The sequence below is a fragment of the Schistocerca piceifrons genome, chromosome 2 (genome assembly GCF_021461385.2).
Source record: "Schistocerca piceifrons isolate TAMUIC-IGC-003096 chromosome 2, iqSchPice1.1, whole genome shotgun sequence".
In the NCBI taxonomy this organism is placed as follows: domain Eukaryota; kingdom Metazoa; phylum Arthropoda; class Insecta; order Orthoptera; family Acrididae; genus Schistocerca; species Schistocerca piceifrons.
Genome location: NC_060139.1, coordinates 334092525 through 334111094, shown reverse-complemented (window position 1 = coordinate 334111094; position 18570 = coordinate 334092525). Strand labels below are relative to the sequence as shown.

Genomic DNA, 18570 nt, shown 5'->3' with positions numbered 1-18570 from the left:
CTTCATAATGTTAACCACGTATAGTTAAACGAATACCTATAGCGTAAGTCAAACGTTCGAATTAGAATAGAGACCTCACGAACACAAATTCGCTGTGGCAGGTATGAAATATAAACTCCGTTACTCGCTCGTTACACTTGAAGGACTGATGTTGAATGGGCCAAAACGAGCCGCCGCATAACAGCGTAGTTGCCTGCTAACTTCGAAAGAAGGTAGATGTGGTCCCTAGCGCAACTTATAACATTGTCGAAAATCAGTGCGGACGGGAGAGCTTTGGTACACCCTGTTAAAAAAAAAAAAACGGAAAAATGGAGGCGGTACAATTGGAGAGTGATCCGCCTTCACCAACATGCATAAGCAATTCATTAATAGTGTGTGTGTGTATATGAATTACAAAAAACTAATAATAAAAAAAAATTGCATGGCACGAGATTCGATCTGGCGACCTTCGGATTACGAACCGGTGCGCTTACCGCTGCGCTACGACGCTGTAGAAAACTATTAATCGTAGAGTGTATTTCACAGCAACGGTTTCTTTTAACTGTCGATTTTCTCGACAACGGCTGAGAAGTGCATCTTGGTGCTTTGCCACATTACACCTCTGGCCATGAGCTTTTATTATGCGTAGTATGAATCGAATCTGAATTTCACAATTGGCGGCCTCCCCTTGTAAGTTATTTGTGCACACAATACACAATTGGCACTGGAATATGGGAGTCATAATTAATAAAATGTGGTACTTATTTTTAATCTTCTGGCTAAGAAACTGTGGCTTTTGTAAAGCAAACAGAAGAAAAATAACTACCTATAAAACTAAACTCATCACAAAAATGCCGCTAAAATCACATATAGGTAGAAATTTATCTGCCGCATAGTACTGAACTTATGTGCAAATAAAAACTCTCAAGTATTTTAACTGACAGAATCAGAAATTCTGTACTTTCGTTAAAGCCAAGAAAGCATAAAAGGAAATGTGATTTTTCCAGAATTAAATGAGGATATGGGCTTATTTAACAACACAATATTGCAGCAATAGATTAACAATGTCATTAACATGATGGAGATAAGTGCCTGAAAAATGACTTGTGGTTCATATCAGTAATCACAAAAAAAAGGAAGTAATGGGACTGCTATGGGAATATTCTTGTTATTAAAATCTTCAAACATATGAGGTTCTTGCAAATATCACTCTAAAGTTCGAAAACAGGCATTTTTGATCAAGGAAATAACTGCAACAATGGAAAGTGTTAGACTGCCATGCGGCATTTAGTTGCTCTGCCTACTCTCAGAATGAAGCTGTCACCTTCCAACATATCCTAGGCCACAGCTACAATACAGATCATAGTCACCACAATCTCACAAAAAAGTGTGTGTGTGTGTGTGTGTGTGTGTGTGTGTGTGTGTGTGTGTGTGTGAGAGAGAGAGAGAGAGAGAGATATACAACCCCCCCCCCCCCCCCATTGATTGGCTTTTCAAAAGATCTACATAACTTTGGGAAATACGGAAGCGTCCGATCCCACCCGTCTGCTTTGACCCATGACGTCACAAATAGGGCGGAAACAAAAACACACACACACTTTCCACAAGAAGCCTAATGACACTAACGGGACAAGCGCGGGAAATGGGGTGTTTTGGATGGGGGGCAAACTAAATATAACAAATTTAGACGCCTTGCGTAGCTACAACGTGTAAGTGAAGACAGCCCTGCATGAATACCCACCCACCTCCCCAGGGGTCGTAACCCCTGCAGCCCATAGAAGATAAAGATGCTTCAGCAGCTGATTAGTGTTTTTTTGTCTTAAAAAAAAAAAAAAAAAAAAAAAAAAAAAAAACCCTCACGGGATAGAACGAACAGATCAGAAAGATAAATATAATAAACTAAAACAGAAATTCGAGGAAACAGAAAATTAAAATAAGTAATAAGTGTTTTTAAATTTAAAAAAAAAAAAAAATCTCACGAGATAGAACGAACAGATCAGAAAAGTAAATAAAATAGATAAAACAGAACTGGAGACAGCCACACTCAACCAAACTCCGCACCGTCATGACGTCACACACAACACCCTTACGCCACGGGTCAAAGCTGACTGCGTTGGATTGGACGCTACTGTCGACCCTAACTTGATAAACAACATGACCCAAGCCACCACATACAAGAAATAAGACATAATACACTAAAACATACAGTCAGCATCCACAACTGTAGAATACTAGATGTGGTTTTTTCCCCAAATATGTCATGATTTAAATATTGCGATACTTGAGGTATGGTTAGACTTGGATGTAACAGCACAAGTGCAATTACTGCAACTGAAGCTGTACATTAATATTCTTCACTGTCACATATATTTGCTGGGTTTCTTTTTTGCAAATAGGTTTCTATTTCTAGGATTCCCCATGAGCAGTTGGGTCGTTTTTGGTTGCCTCTCAAAAATGCGTTTTTTATTTTTACAGTTTATTGTGCTACAGTGGCAGGAGGCCCAATAAAGGTATATAAAAACGCTACTGTCACCAAAATGCTACCTCCAAAAGCTGCAATCAGAAGAACAGAAAAGGGTGACTGTTCAGCTATGTAGTGACTGCAAATTTTTTATCTGCCCAGATACTAAAATAATTTCTTTCATGGAATTACTAATTGTATCACAAATAAATGAGTACACATCTATATCATCTATCATTTAATGAGGCAAACACAAAAATTATGACCAAAAAGAGCATAAGCTTATTTTCAACACTGCAAACAGATTCATTATCCGGGAATGTCCTACAGATTTACATTAATTATGCATAAACATTTAACATAGCTCACAAATCAAGTTTATAAGAAATGTTTAATATTATTTTCTTGTTTTGGCAACAACACTGCAAGACTGTTTTAAAAAATACATGGTATGTGAATTCTGATTTTATTACATGCACTACGGACTTTAATTAAAAGTTGGATACTAGAGCCCTCCTACGATTAAAATCCAACAAATAAAAAATTAAATAAACACCAACCTCAACTGCAATTCTTTTCTCTCCATACACTGATTCACCAGGCACCATATTCTTTGTGACCAGAGCATCTTCTTTCCCTCTTGCTATAAACACACCCTCATGTCGATGTGGTTCGATTATAACTGTCTTGCCTCCCTTAAAACCACCTAGGAAATTGGAAACAACATGAGCAAATACTCCAAATGGAATGGTAGGATATATACCAGTCTGCCAGGCTAATGGAAACTTGTGTGACGCTTTGCAGCAAACACAAAAAAAATTCATTGCTTTACGATACGTCCAAATGATGAATTACTCTGATGCAGGTATGTAATTCCAATTAAACAGATATCCAGAACACTTAAGAAGTAACAACACATAAGAATATGAAAATATAGTAATTCCTCAGCTGAATTTAACAGCTTAAGTAAAAAGTTAGCACCCACAATTTAAATAAATGAGATCATTATCTAAAAGACACAAAATGACACAGTATTAAAACGTCATAAATTTCCAAGTGAGAAAACTCACAAAAATTGAAATGATTTAAATGCTTATGTTTAACCTTCGAGTGATTTAAAATAAATAAATAAAAAAAAAATACTCTATACTCACCACCACCCCTACCACCTCTTCCTCCGCGGCCTCCTGGACTGCGACCAAATCCACCTCGCCCTCCACCTCCACGGCCACCCCCTCTACCACCAAACCACCACCGCCGCCGCCGCCACCTCTTCCACCAAAGCCACCTCCACCACCTCTTCCACCAAAGCCACCGCGTCCACCACCTCTTGGAGAGAAACCTGCAACAGTTGTGCATTAGAGAAATAAATATCATCCTTACTGACAAATATTTATGAGCTGTGAATGTTTCAGCAGCCAGCATGTAACACAGATAAGAATTCTTTTAATACACGCAACACAGAAAAGTAGCACAGATAAAGTAGCACAGATAAGTGGCAGAGTCAGTCATTTACTAATAACCAGGATTCAAACAGTTGGCAGGAAGTCAAAGGATCAAAGCCCCAGCAGTCTTTCTCCTCCAAGACTGTGAGTAGTTACATAGAAAGTACCTTATCCATCATTATTTAGTGCAACTCATAGTTCTTTCTCCACAAAATATCATAACATTTAAAATCAATATTTAGACTCTAATAATCCACATTTCTGTAAAATATTTAGGACTGTACATTTCAGTGGAAATTTTGAGAGCAATAAAATTATTTTTGCTGCATGTTTCAATCAAATAAATATTACCACATGGCATTCAATCGATATTTAGTGGTTAACAGAAATAAACTAAGCACTGAACGTCATTTTCGCATTAAAATTCCGTATAAAAATGTCGTACCTAACTTATTTCGCGAAATCAAGTACACTGACATATAATAATGAACGATTTAAAAAAAAAAAACTCATGCTGGTATCATGGGACAAGCTGTAGGGACCTTATAGCCTGTACACTATCTTTTGAAGTTTGTTATAAATAATCACAGTTCCAACAGAAACGTGCACAAATACTGAACGGTGAAATGCAACACTATCCATCACGCAATCTGTGTGATCTGGGAAGGAAAAAATTAATTTATCCACAAGAAGTTTTGATGACTTACGCCGTAATGTAAACATTCCAGTACATAAACAGTCCACTTTAAAAAATAAACAAAATGGATCAAGAGGAATGCAAACTATCCTCATGTAAATATTACACATTGAATCGTACTCCACATTAGATGTTTTAACACATCAAATGATTGAGTCGACGTCAGTCTGTTGAAAATAGCAATATTCAAAATTAATGAAAACTTTATAACAACCTCAGGAGGAGTAATTTAATGTTTTGGTTTGTTTCCAGCTTCACAATTTTGAAATATGTGTGCAAGGAACTCAAACTCTGACTAGCATAAATGTTCCCAATTTTCTCTCGACAATTTATCCATATACTGGAGCCTATACATGTGGAAATTAAATAAACTTTTAGTGTCGGGGGAATCTATGTGCTCAATGACACAAATGTTTGCCGGCGAACACGTGGTGTTATTTAGACACTTATGAAACGTATTTACTGGGTGAAATTAAGTGTAATTACCTGGTCTGCCCATTGCGAAACTAGTAACTAATGTTGCAGCGCATATAGCGCAGAAATGCAATACACTTAACACTTATAAACAATGATTCCCACGTTTCACGCTCCAAAAGCTACCTCCCGCCGGCCAAAGTACATAATCAAAGTTAGGCCATGGAGCCATGTTGCACACAGCTGTCAACAAAAAACAAAATCTATGGCGATCGATCATCGTCCAAACATATGCAGTACACAATTTATCATATACCACTTTTTATTATCCTTAACATTAATCAGATTTTGCGTTTATGATATGTCTTACTTGAAATATGTATTAAAAGGCTTATAGAAATAGTAAAACAAATACTTGGGACTAGCATAGTGGTCGTTAAACTGCGGCCCGTGGGCCGTAACCGGTCCGAATTAAGAATTCGTGCGATCCGCGGTTCGCAGCTTTATTATAATAATTCGCATCTAGCAATTAAAGGCCCGTCCACACGCAACGATCTGTCTGGGCACATGTGATGTGCGCAGACAGATCGTTGCGTGTGGACAGAAGATTTGCACCAACCTGAGGTGTGTGCAAACCTGGAAGTTGGAGTTGGAGGTTTGAGCGAAACCTCTCAAATCTGTGGGTTCAAACCACATCTGCGCAGACAAGTTGGAGCGTGTAGACAGGAGATCGCCGCAAATCTGGCGCGAAACAGCTGTTTACTCAGTCTAGTGTTTGTATTTGTGCGCACAGGGCATTAAAATGGCTGATACTCGTCAGTGTTCTCGAGAGTTTGTAAGTGAATTCATTGAAATATATAGAAACCACCCTCGTTTGTGGAAGGTTAAAAGTAAAGAATATAGTGACCGAGACAAAAAGACAGCAGCATACAATGATCTAATTGAAAAATTGCGGGCAGTTGACGCCTCGGCAAACAGAGAAACAGTAATTAAAAAAAAATCGTTGCGAACTGTTTGCCGAAAAGAGTTATCCAAAGTTCAGAAATCTAGAAGATCTGGTGTAGGAGTAGAACAAGTATACCAGCCAACTTTATGGTATTTTGACCTGCTTGGCTTTATTAGTGATCAAGAAACGCCAAGACCAAGCAGGAGTATTATCTGTAACTTGACAGACTTAATTTACTTGACTTGCATTCATGAACTCATCCTTCAGGACAGCGTAAATAGTTTCACATGTGTTGGGTATTATTTCACTCAACGCTTGTTTCGACATTACAGTGGCAATTCCAAATCCTTGTAGCTCCTTCCTGTTGCTAGTAATCTTAATGTTACCGCCAGCCGTTCATGAGGAGAAATTGCCCTTCTCATACAAATATTTTTTCTCATAATATGAGGGATTACGAGCTTTAAGAGATAATTATAAGTTTCGACATCCATCTGCAAATAATTTCGCCAGTCGTTAGGTTCGCCCTGCAACCCTCGCAGTAAATTTACGTGAGAAAACTGCTTTCGCTTTAGCAGCCACTGTCTACACCATTTTGACCGCTTTCTCTGTTTCCTGCGGTTGGTCCGAATGTTTTTTGCAACACAAGTTGCGAACACAGACCACAACAGAAGTTCCTCCATTTCCATATTTCAAAATAACTGAATCAAATTTTTGACGTTTATTGGGAGCGTAGTCGCTTGCCACTGATATTTCTTTTCTACACCGACAGATGGCGAGCGAGTAGTAGATTGGGGTTTGTGTCGTGTGAACACACCACATTTGCAGCGATCTTTTGCATGTACAGACATCTGCGCCGATGTCTGCGCAGACAGATCGTTGCGTGTGGACCGGGCTTAAGAGCCGTATCTGAAAACGTCAACTAAAACTAAAAGCTTCTGAACAGTGTAGCTGCCCTGCTTAGTAACGAAGAAAAACACTTACAGAGACAATAATATTTTAAAATGTGCTTAATTTTATTTGAGGTTAGTGATTTCGGTTGTGTGATAAGTGAAGTTTGTTGCTTTCCTTAGGACCATAGGGCTAAGTAGTGTGGCCACTGCGGGGTTAGAGGATGTAAGTGGGGTAATGTTGAATTCCATGAATTATTACAAATCTGCCACACTTGCATTATATATATATTTTGGCGATTAGTTTCGAACCAACATGTTCCTTCTGGCCTACTGAGGCTGCAATCAAAGTCCCTGATGTTAATGATAACCATCCAAAAAATTATTCAAAACAATTATACACGTGAAAGCAAATAGTACTATCCTACCGAAGAGAGGAGGAGGAGATTAGTGTTTAACGTCCCATCGACAACGAGGTCATTAGAGACGCAGCGCAAGCTCGAGTGAAGGAAGGATGGGGAAGGAAATAGGCCGTGCCCTTTCAAAGAAACCATCCCAGCATTTGCCTCAAGCGATTTAGGGAAATCACGGAAAACCTAAATCAGAATGGCCGGAGACGGGATTGAACCGTCGTCCTCCCGAATGCGAGTCCAGTGTTCTAACCACAGCGCCACCTCGCTCGGTACTGAAGAGAGATACACACAAATACAGAAGGGAAATACGATGATCATCTACACAGGAAGCAGGTCAACTTATCCTAAAAAGATTCTATAAACCCTGGATACAGTTTAAGCAATAAACTCCCATCTAGAATAAAAAGCACTGAAAGGACGTCTACTTTCAGAAACAAATTAAAACGTTATTTAGTCTCCTTAGCCCTATATACACTGAAGTGCCAAATAAGGTGGCACAGGCATGCGTATTAAAATACAGAGATATACAAACTGGCAGAAAACGCCGCTGTGGCCGGCAACGCCTATATAAGACAACAAGTATCTGGCGCAGTTGTTAGATCGGTTACTGCTGCTACAATGGCAGGTTGTCAAGATTTAAGTGAGTTTGAACGTGATGTTATAGTCGACGCTCGCGCAATGAGGCACAGCATCTCCGAGGTAGCGATGAAGTGGGGATTTTCCCATACGGCCATTCTACGAGTGTGCCGAGAATATCAGGAATCCGGTAAAACATCAAATCTCCGACATCACTGCAGCCGGGAAAAGATCCTGCAAGAACATGACCAATGACGACTGAAGAGAATCGTTCAATGTGACAGAAGTGCAGCCTTTCCACAAAATGCTGCAGATTTCAGTGCTGGGCCATCAACAAAGGTCAGCGTGCAAACCATTCAACAAAACATCACTGATATGGGCTTTCGGAGCCAAACGCCCACTCGTGTACTTTGATGACTTGATGATACAAAGCTTTACGCCTCGCCTGGGCCTGTCAACACCAACACTGGACTGTTGATGACTGGGAACATGTTGCCTGATTGGAAGAGTCTCATTTCAAATTGCATCGAGCAGATGGAGACAATCTCATGAATCCATGGACCCTGCATGTCAGCAGGGGCTGTTCAAGCTGGTGGAGGCTCTGAAATGGTGTGGGGCATGTGCAGCTGCAGTGGCATGATTCTGACAGGGAACACCTATTGTCTGACCACCAGCATCCATTCATGGCCATTGTGCATTCTGACGAACTTGGTCAATTCTAGTAGGACAATGCGACAGCCCACACGTCCAGAATGGCTACAGAGTGATTCCGATTCCAGGAACACACTTGTGAGTTTAAACACTTCCACTGGCCACTAAACTCGCCAGACATGAACATTATTGAGCATATCTGGGATGCCTTGCAGTGTGCTGTTCAGAAGAGATCTGCACCCCCTTCGCCCGTACTCGTACGGATTTATGGACAGTCACGCAGGATGCACGGTGTCAGTTCCCTCCAGCACTACTTCAGACAGTTTCAAGTCCATGTCCATAGTCATGTTGTGGCACTTACGTGTGCTCGCAGGGTGTTACACGATATTAGACAGGTGTACCAGTTTCTTTGGCTCTTCAGTGTAGTTTAAATGAATACCTAGAAGCTAAAGGTCAGAGAGGATCTTGTTCAAGCAGGGAGACCATCATAAAATGTGTATCCAGAAACCAGTAACCACAAATATAAAATACATGTAAAGTCTTATTATATAAGAATGATCCTGCTACTACTTGCCCTTTTTTGTTTGTTTCAAGGGCCTTGAAACACATGCTGTTATGAAGTAAGGCTGCCAGAATGTAAGATGGCAGAGATTACTTAGTGTATGGTGTACATTACTGAAGTGTGATGGTGGAGGTATAATAATGTGAAAATGCACAAATGAGCATGTGATTATTGTGTTGTCATGAAAGTGGTAATTTCCATGTTTCTGTCTCTTTCAAGTTATGTTAAAGACATCTTTTCTTTAGTACACACACACACACACACACACACACACACACACACACACACACACACACACACACACACACACACACACACACATATATATATATATATATATATATATATATATATATATAAAATTACTTGCTTTTATGGACTCATTGAACCACTTTATTCAATCATTTCCTGGTCCTCTTCTTCAGTAAGCTCATGTTTTGTTCTTTCTTAACTGCCCTGTATCTTTTCATTCGTTCTGCTATTTCCTGTCTTTCCTCATCTATAAATACCCTTTTCATTGTGTGTCATTTGTCTACTTTTGGTTTAAATCTAATTGTCTTGTCTTGCAGTTTCTTGAGGTTTTCTGCCTTGTCTTGCAAATCATCCAAGTTTATATCTAGTTCTCCCATATCCTATTTAATTTCCTTGATCTATCCTAGTTGTTGCTTCAGATTCCACAGTTTCTGCATAATTTTTATTGCTAATCTGGTTTCTGGTGCCCTCATTATGTGGCCAAAGAAAGAAATCCTCTTTTATATACAGTATCTGTGATGGGGTCCAGTTCCCTATACGTTATTTCATTTAGCACTATCTGCCATTGTCCTTCCTTCTGATATTTTTTAATTTATGCATGTTCTAGCTATTCTTCTCTCTACTTCTAATATTTTGTCGACTTTGTTTCTCTGAGTGACTTTAAAACGAGTCTTGCTTGCATATGTTACTTGTGGCTGAAACACTGTCTTGCAGTATTTTAATTTTGTTTGAACTGATAGACATTTCTTATTGTATGTAGACCATATTAGTTTTTGAACTTTTATCATTTTATTTGTTCTTTCTTGCCAAGCAGACTTTTCATCCAAGTTGTGTGTTATAACCCCTACAAGATATTTAAATTGCTTCACTATTTTAATTTTTCTGTTGTCTACTATTTCATCATCTATTACTATGGGTCCCTTACCATCATCTCAGTCTTTTCAAACGATATCTGGAGTCCTACTTTTTGTGCTATATTTTGCTGGCTCATTATTTGATTTCTAGCTTCTTGTACATTATTAACTAGTAATGCCAAGTCATCTGCAAATCCTAAACAATTTAGGTTTGTATCATCTTTCTTGGTTCCCATTGTTATGCTTTTAGGTACTGGGCCCCTCTACAGCTCACAGCTGTAGTTGTAACTCAGAGCTTGCTCCACACAAGGGTAGGGTCAAACACACACACACACACACACTATATATATATATATATATAGTCTGTAACATGACCATATGTATACAATGAAAATTGTCTACAAAGAGATTAAGAAATAAATAAACAAAACTGGCAATACATGCATCACACAGTGATGGTAGATAAATGTCACAACATACACCTGGTCGCTTTACAAGTCAGAATAAATAAAATGACTTGATTCTGACTTGTAAAGCAAACATACGTATACTGCGAGATATACTGCCACTGTGTGATACATGTATTGCTAATTTTAGATGGTTGTGACTAAGATCATGCACGTTGAGTGCAGCCTCAATAGGTCAGGCCTGAGAATGAACCACTTGGTTCGAAAGTAGTCGCCAAAATATAACTTAATGAAATAAAAATGAGAGTTGGTCCTACATCTACAAAATGTTGAAATTGCAAAAAAGAATGATGCATTCTTTCTCTTACAGAGCTGAAAATCCATGTACATTTGTGAATCATACTGATCACCTGCTATGATATAAATTTTGACTTGGAAGTAATATTGATTCTTGAATACATGTTACAGAAATAGCATTTTCAAATGCAGTACACATTTCTAGCGAGGTACATTAAAGTAAATAAGGCTGTTGTAATACTACACAATAAATAGTGGGAAACTAGCAACCATGAAACTTTTGTGATGTTGTCTCAGATTCAATAGTGCATTTAAATACAGGTACAAATACTGATATTAACAAGTAGAATAAACAACATTTCATCACTCAGCAATAATGTCACAACTCTTAGACTGCCGAGGCCGGCAGCAACCTGAAACAGAGAGCAGTCGACATTTATGTGTCCCAAATGATGCCAACTTAAATGATCAGAACTTGAGGGCTAAAAGTCAGCTTATCGTGCCTTTACTATAACTACTCTATTATGGATTTATAACTTAGTAATTTATGTAGGTTGCCTACTAATAATAAGACTAGTACATATGCAGCCTGAGGTGCCACCCCATACCATCAATAGTGGCTTTTACGGAAAAAGGTTTGATGACCACTGGACTAACATTTATTGTTCGTTTCGAAGTATCGACTGAGAACATTTGCAATACCTCTGCAAACCCCACGAGCTACTACAATGAGTATGATAAAAGTGGCATTCGTCTAAAATCGACTGATGAAATGTAGCTCAAATGTAAATGAGACAATGCTACACTTTGTTACCACATCCATTAGTTGGGTTTCACATTTCTGGCTTCATCAACTCAAAACCAAATTCTTTTTCAACCTAAAGAAGATTTCAGGCTATGATAGAGATCCAACTGACACCACAATAATAGAAGCTGATTGCAAGATTGTTCAGGCAAGGCTCAGTGTCAGGGATGGGCATTATGACTGGATCATTCTACAGACCACCAGAATCACATCCTGATGCAGGTACCATAACTGAAAGCATTAGAGAAACCCTCAGCTTATTTGTAAATAAGTTCCCTAGTCATGCTGTAGTCATCGGACATGACTTTAATCACCCAACAATCAATTGGGATACTTACAGTTTTGTTAGCGATGGTGTGACAAGGAACCCTTTGAAATACTACTAACTGGCTTCTTTGAAAACTGCCTGGAACAGATATTTCAGAACCCCACTCATGATGGAAATATATTAGATCTGATAGCAACAAGTAGGCCAGACCTCTTTGAGGATGTCCTCATCAAAACTGGTATCAGTGACTATGAGACTGTTATAGCAACAATGAATACCAAAGTACAAAGGGTAAATAAAACAAGTAGAAAGATTTACCTATGTATGTTCAGTAAACTAGATAAAGAAGCAGTAGTATCATAACTCAATGAGGAACTTCAAACTTTTAGCTCATGACAGAGGCATGTAGGTGATCTATGGACTTTATTTGGCTGTCAAGAGAGCAATGCATGAGACCTTCAAAGATTGCGAGGTGCTGGGGTGGAGAAGAGTTTGTACCTCTTTAATTCTGACGAATTTTGCATGAGAACGAGATATGCACTCGACCCTTCCTTAACTACCATCTAATTAATTATGCACACAACGGTAATGAAAGGAAGTGATGGTGGACCCTGCTAGTTGGTAAAATAAGGAGTGCATACACTCACAGTAATTTAACAAAAATCGTAATCTACTCAGAGAAAAAAAGAGAACTTTATCATAATAAACATCAGGAAATGGGATTCTGCATATATCTACAAAATGATATGCAGATTAAATATTACAATGAGATTTATTATACATCAGAACATAAAGGCACATGATTATCGACACAAACAGTAGGTTAAAGGATAGGCTTTACTGTACTATTATGAGAATAAGAGTTGGTTCGAAAACAAGGGGCTCCTTCTCTCTCTGGTGTAATAGATTGATGATAATGACTAGAGGTCCATATTAATCAAATATTACTCTCCCGACTATATTGTAGTGACGTGATTAGCAGTGAGAGCTCAAATGGGATCACATGGAGAAATAGGCAAGGTGGACTTGCAGCAAAGCGAGCATGAGTGCTGTTGAGGACTTAAGTATAAAACTGATATGTCCTACAATGTTGGAGCCGCAAAATACTTTACCAATCCTGAAATCTGTCGCAGATCGTCGGTAAGCAGCGTTCTGATGATGTAGGCGTCGACTACTGCTGTGCAGCTACTCTGTTTCAACCCCTGGCCTCGAAGGTTATCTGAGCATTCTAAGTTCTGCAGAAAAAGTGCGATTAAGTCGCAAGACCGTCCGACTCCGACGAAGATCAGACCCTGAATCCCAGCGCCCGCGCAACGCAAGAGTGAAGCCAACATTGCACAACTCCCTTCCATCCTCGAAAACTGCGAATCAGCATTCAGTGCTGATTCCAAAATTCCCCCACACTGTCTCAGAACATCATTCGCGCCAATAGCGACGATTCCCTCCAATTTTGAACAGGCCTTTATGACGTCAACTAGCCTCAGTTTAAGTTGACCAATGATGCCTCTGCTATTCAGATGAGAGCACTGAACTTGCCGTTTGACCAGCTACGAAAACAACATGCCTAGACCACCGGCCATCTGACGCCACACAGTCGCGCCCAGCAGCGCACAGTCCACAAGTATTCTTAGAATCATGAGGACAATGCAGTCAGTCGGTGCCAGCAGTCTTCGTTCTGGACGCACTGGGATGGTAAACACATAAACTGCAGCGACACTCAGAGGTCTCACAGTTCGTCTCGCCCTGCATACAACAGGCGAAACTCGACCGACGTCAGTCGTTCCGCCAGGCGCTTAAGCCCATTGATGTATGAGCCTCTCAGTATTCGCAGAAGTGCGGTCCCCGACCGGAAACGCAATGTGCCGCGTCCTCCGGCGCTCGCCTCACACAGGGCACCCAGCGACGTAATCCAACATGCATAGGAATCAAGTGAAAAGTATTTTGAGTTCTCAGTACAAATACTCTAATTACAATAACCTTATTCGGCCTGTTACCACCGTGCAATGACATAAACATTAATAAAACTGATGAAAATGAGAGGCGACATACAAAAGAGGGCATGGAACGTCTCAAGATTATGCCTACCATTGCAGAATACTGTTGAAATACTTCTTAAACAGCTGAAAAAAATTCTGGTCATATGTACTTGTAAAGGCAGTTAGTGGCACCAAAGTGTCTCATAGATGAGACAGGAACTGAAATTGAGGATAGTAAAGCGAAAACAAAAATGCTTAATTCAGCGGGAATAGAACAATCGATTAATCGAAAGTGAAGTGTGATCTGTGAAGTAGTTCTTTCCTGATGGATGTCTTTGTACTGTTTTGGTTTTGATTTGTGGAGTCATCTTCTCGTATACACATTACAAGCCTCAATAAACTAACCAGTTAAATACCAACCTGTATTCATTTCATAGGTAGATACAAGTTCTCACCAGATAAATGGTGACCCCAACGAAGGACTAATTCATTATGCACAGGTTATGTTTCATGATCAGCAATAACACGATTTTGTCTGGTCTCTTCCACTATGCAATGGTCACTGAATGCAGTGCCATGTGTAAATCCAACCTTAGTCAATATGCTAGCATCTGCGCCAGTTGGACAATTGAAAGTTACAGTGTCATTTCCACAACGCAAAGCCTCCAATATCCCAACTATGGCGGATATTGATATTAAGCCTAACATGACTATGTTACCAGTTTCAGTGCTTTTATCTGCACTGCAACTACATTCAAGAGCAACAGCTTATTTGGTTCTTCTGTGCCACAGTTACAATTACAGACCTCATCATTCGTGCCTGCCCAACCTGAAGTATAGTCCGCAATTATGGAAAACATTTTTGCACATCAGCGAATTCCTGAAGACCACGAACAGTTTACAATGGCAATCAGCAACCTGGACCAGCGTGCAGCTGTTGCAGTGTCAGATATTATTCCACCCACCGCATCAAGAAGCCTACCTTGCTTTCAGATCGGCTTCAAATGCCCATTGGATAAAACCAATAGACCAAAAACTTACACAAGAGTTGTATCACGAAGAACATCACGACAAAATCCCATCAGAGTTTTGGTCTCATTTACGTGATGTGACTCATACTAGTGAAGTTTCTGGCCTTTTGTTTTTACAATCTGGCAACAACAGCTGCCTTCTCAGGAATGGGTAGCCATAATAGTGCACATGGTTCAAATGGCTCTGAGCACTATGGGACTTAACTTCTTTGGTCATCAGTCCCGTAGAACTTAGAACTACTTAAACCTAACTAACCTAAGGACATCACACACATCCATGCCCGAGGCAGGATTCGAACCTGCGACCGTAGCGGTCGCGCGGTTCCAGACTGTAGCGCCTAGAACCGCTCAGCAACTCCAGCCGGCTAGTGCACATAGGACAGCTATTACATAAGTTACTGTAGGTGTCCAGTAGAGGCTATGCAATGCTAGACTCGTCCACTATGGCAGCCTTGAGGTCAAACAATCTTACAGCCGAGTGCAACCAGCAACTACCTAATTCATCCAACAGTGAGACATCACATTGGGCCACTCCTGCTGCCTGACACTCATGGAGCACATCTGAAGAGCGCTGGAGCACATGTGCCATGGTTGAGATGATGGCCAAGCTGCTCCAGTCATTACAAATACCAACTGATCCTAATAACAGCTCATGCTCCCAACAAGCCTCTCAATCTCAGGTGGCAAACTATTCCCTGTCAAATCTGCTAGTATTCGTTGGTTTCATAGATGTTTTGGACCTAAAGCTGTGGAAATGCACAAAGCCCTGAATCTACCCAAAAGTCAACAGCGATCAGAATTAGGTGCAGCAGATTGCAATGTTGCAAGGCACATCCGAAGAGCGCTGGAGCACATGCGCCATGGTTGAGATGATGGCCAAGCTGCTCCAGGCATTACAAATACAAACTGGTCCTAATAACAGCTCATGCTCCCAACAAGCCTCTCAATCTCAGGTGGCAAACTATTCCCTGTCAAATCTATTAGTATTCGTCGGTTTCATAGATGTTTTGGACCTAAAGCTGTGGAAATGCACAACGCCCTGAATCTACCCAAAAGTCAACAGCGAGTAGAATTAGGTGCAGCAGATTGCAACACCTATAAATAGCATCACCATCTGAAGTGACAGTCTCTCACAATAGTTCACAACCTGTAGCACATTGGCAAGTAAATGACTCAATCACTACTACCTCCAACATACACTGCTGCGTCATGGAGTTTACATATCCTTGAAAAAATTTCAGGCTCAGATATCAGCACCATCCCTGTCTCATCTGTGCCTGACGTCAGGCCTGGTGAGCCTCTACATCTAATGATTGTGAATAATTCTGCTTTCCTCGCTCATGGCTGCAAGATATTGACAATCAATATAGGCATTGCTTTTCATTTCAAGTGGATTTGTATTAGATGCTGATTTTCTTGCACATTTAACATTTACAGTGGATTTGAAGAGCGAATGTTAGTAAATGTGATTGTTGGTTGCATGGTGACTGGAATTCAGGGTCGCTTAATGTGGGGCATAGTGAGATCATAAAGACATTCAACAATGTCAACAAATGTTCACAGTTGTAGAACAGCCACTGCACCTTTATTTCCAACCTACATAAAGTCAAAGAGAAGTATGATGTAGTGAAGAGCGACGCAGACTGGCTGCATACAGAGAAGCAAAATTTAAGATGTAAATTGTTGACAAGAGAAAATGAATTACAGGCAGTCAGGAAGATGATGCAAACTTTGAAGATGGATCTGCAGGGCTCACAGGCCTCAAGCAATGTTCATTTATGTGCTGTCACCGCCAGACACTACACTTGTTAGGTGGTAGCCTTTAAATCGGCCGCGGTCCGTTAGCATACGTCGGACCCGCGTGTCGCCATTATAAGTGATTGCAGACCGAGCGCCGCCACACGGCAGGTCTAGTCTAGAGAGACTCCCTAGCACTCGCCCCAGTTGTACAGCCGACTTTGCTAGTGATGGTTCACTGTCTACATACGCTCTCATTTGCAGAGACGACAATTTAGCATAGCCTTCATCTACGTCATTTGCTACGACCTAGCAAGGAGCCATATTCAGCTCCTATAATTACTTCAAGAACGTATTCTGAACAGATAATATTGTGAATCATGTATCGTCAAGAGCGACGTTCATCATTAATGGATTAAAGTTAAATATCAAACTAATTACGTCCGCTTTCTGAATTCTCATTCCTTGTCATGTTCCAGACCTCACGTCAGCATAGTTTTTCCCTCCTCACGCCAGCCTGCGTGAGCTAAAACACATGCATTTCGGCCTCCACTCGTAACACGGTGTTGGCGCTTCTGCTAACGCAAAAATTTATATGGCAAAGTTTCCCACAGCGCTACAGATATCAATGCAACAGTGCAGTATTAAGCACAATACTGTAAATCTTATACATACCAGTCTGGGTTCACTTGTTTCACAACACACCCACAGGATTGCCCTAGAGCGCCTATAAGAGATTACCATGATTTTGAAAGAGATGCTTCAATACGTGGTTATTGACCATTTAGATAACCTGTGGCCATCACCACTACACATGGTGCATAAGAATAACGGTTTGTGGTGCCTTTGCGGTGATTAATGTGCATGAATCCCAGAACAATCTCGCACAGGTATTCCTAACGGTAGGCACTGATTGTGTTTGGGCCCCCTTTCAGCCTCCATACACTGCATCTTTCCCGGTTTGCGACTTGAAGGCCATACAATGGGTATCTTATAGAATGGAAAATGCAACAATGTGTCAATTGAGAGAGTTAAGCCAGCATGGGTCATCCATTCGCCGTCACTTGACAGCAGACCAGAAGCCGCTGATACGCACTGAACTGACACAACCATATTGACTTCATCGATAGGTTCGATACCTGGCTGCCTGCACCGGACTCGCCTGCGGTAACATTTATGGCTCCACAGGTGCCACAACCAGGCTTCTGAATGAGAACTGGCCGAGAGGCTCAGTTCCAGTACCCCAACATCCTCGGTGTTCCACGTTTTAGGGAGGGGCGGGGGAATAAAACAATCGATTAATCGAAAGCGATATACAGTCTCTGAAGTAGTTCTTTGCTGATGGATTATACTTGCACTGTTTTCGATTTGGTTTGTGCAGTGATCATCTCATGTATACTTTACAGCTCTCTATAAGGTAATCAGTGTACATACCAAGCTGTGTTTATCTTTAAATATAGTTAACCTCTTCGGTCCCCACATCCAGTGGGCTGGACACTACTTTTCTATTTTTCTTTAAGAGAAGGTACAGATTTTTCTATATTGTAACCATATGTGCACTATGTTAGACATTTGAGTTGCGTTCGGAATTTTTTGGTGATATTTAGTTTCAGCTGTTGGCTACACTGAGAGGTTCTGCTCATTGTGTCATGGCCGCCGCTGCTGGCAATACCTCTGCGATGTCTTCCAGAATGAGACGTAAGTACGAATGTTATACTCAGTTTTCTATATTATTTATCATTGTTGTTGTTGTTGTTGTAAATAGATCAAAGAATTATGGCTCAAATGGCTCTGAGCGCTATGGGACTTAACTTCTAAGGTCATCAGTCCCCTAGAACTTAGAACTACTTAAACCTAACTAACCTAAGGACATCACAAACATCCATGCCCGAGGCAGGTTTCGAACCTGCGA

General features: G+C 40.5%; 1 protein-coding gene across 1 annotated transcript in view; it reads right to left on the bottom strand.

Moving 5' to 3' along the window:
• The window catches only part of LOC124777504 (rRNA 2'-O-methyltransferase fibrillarin-like), a 33929-nt gene extending 28694 nt beyond the window's left edge, over positions 1-5235 (bottom strand). Inside the window, 4 exon segments of the mRNA XM_047252947.1 lie at positions 3001-3146; positions 3595-3687; positions 3690-3782; positions 5069-5235. Of these exon segments, the coding sequence (XP_047108903.1) occupies positions 3001-3146; positions 3595-3687; positions 3690-3782; positions 5069-5081 (345 nt within the window). The 5' untranslated portion in view covers positions 5082-5235.
• Positions 5236-18570: the final 13335 nt, after the last annotated feature.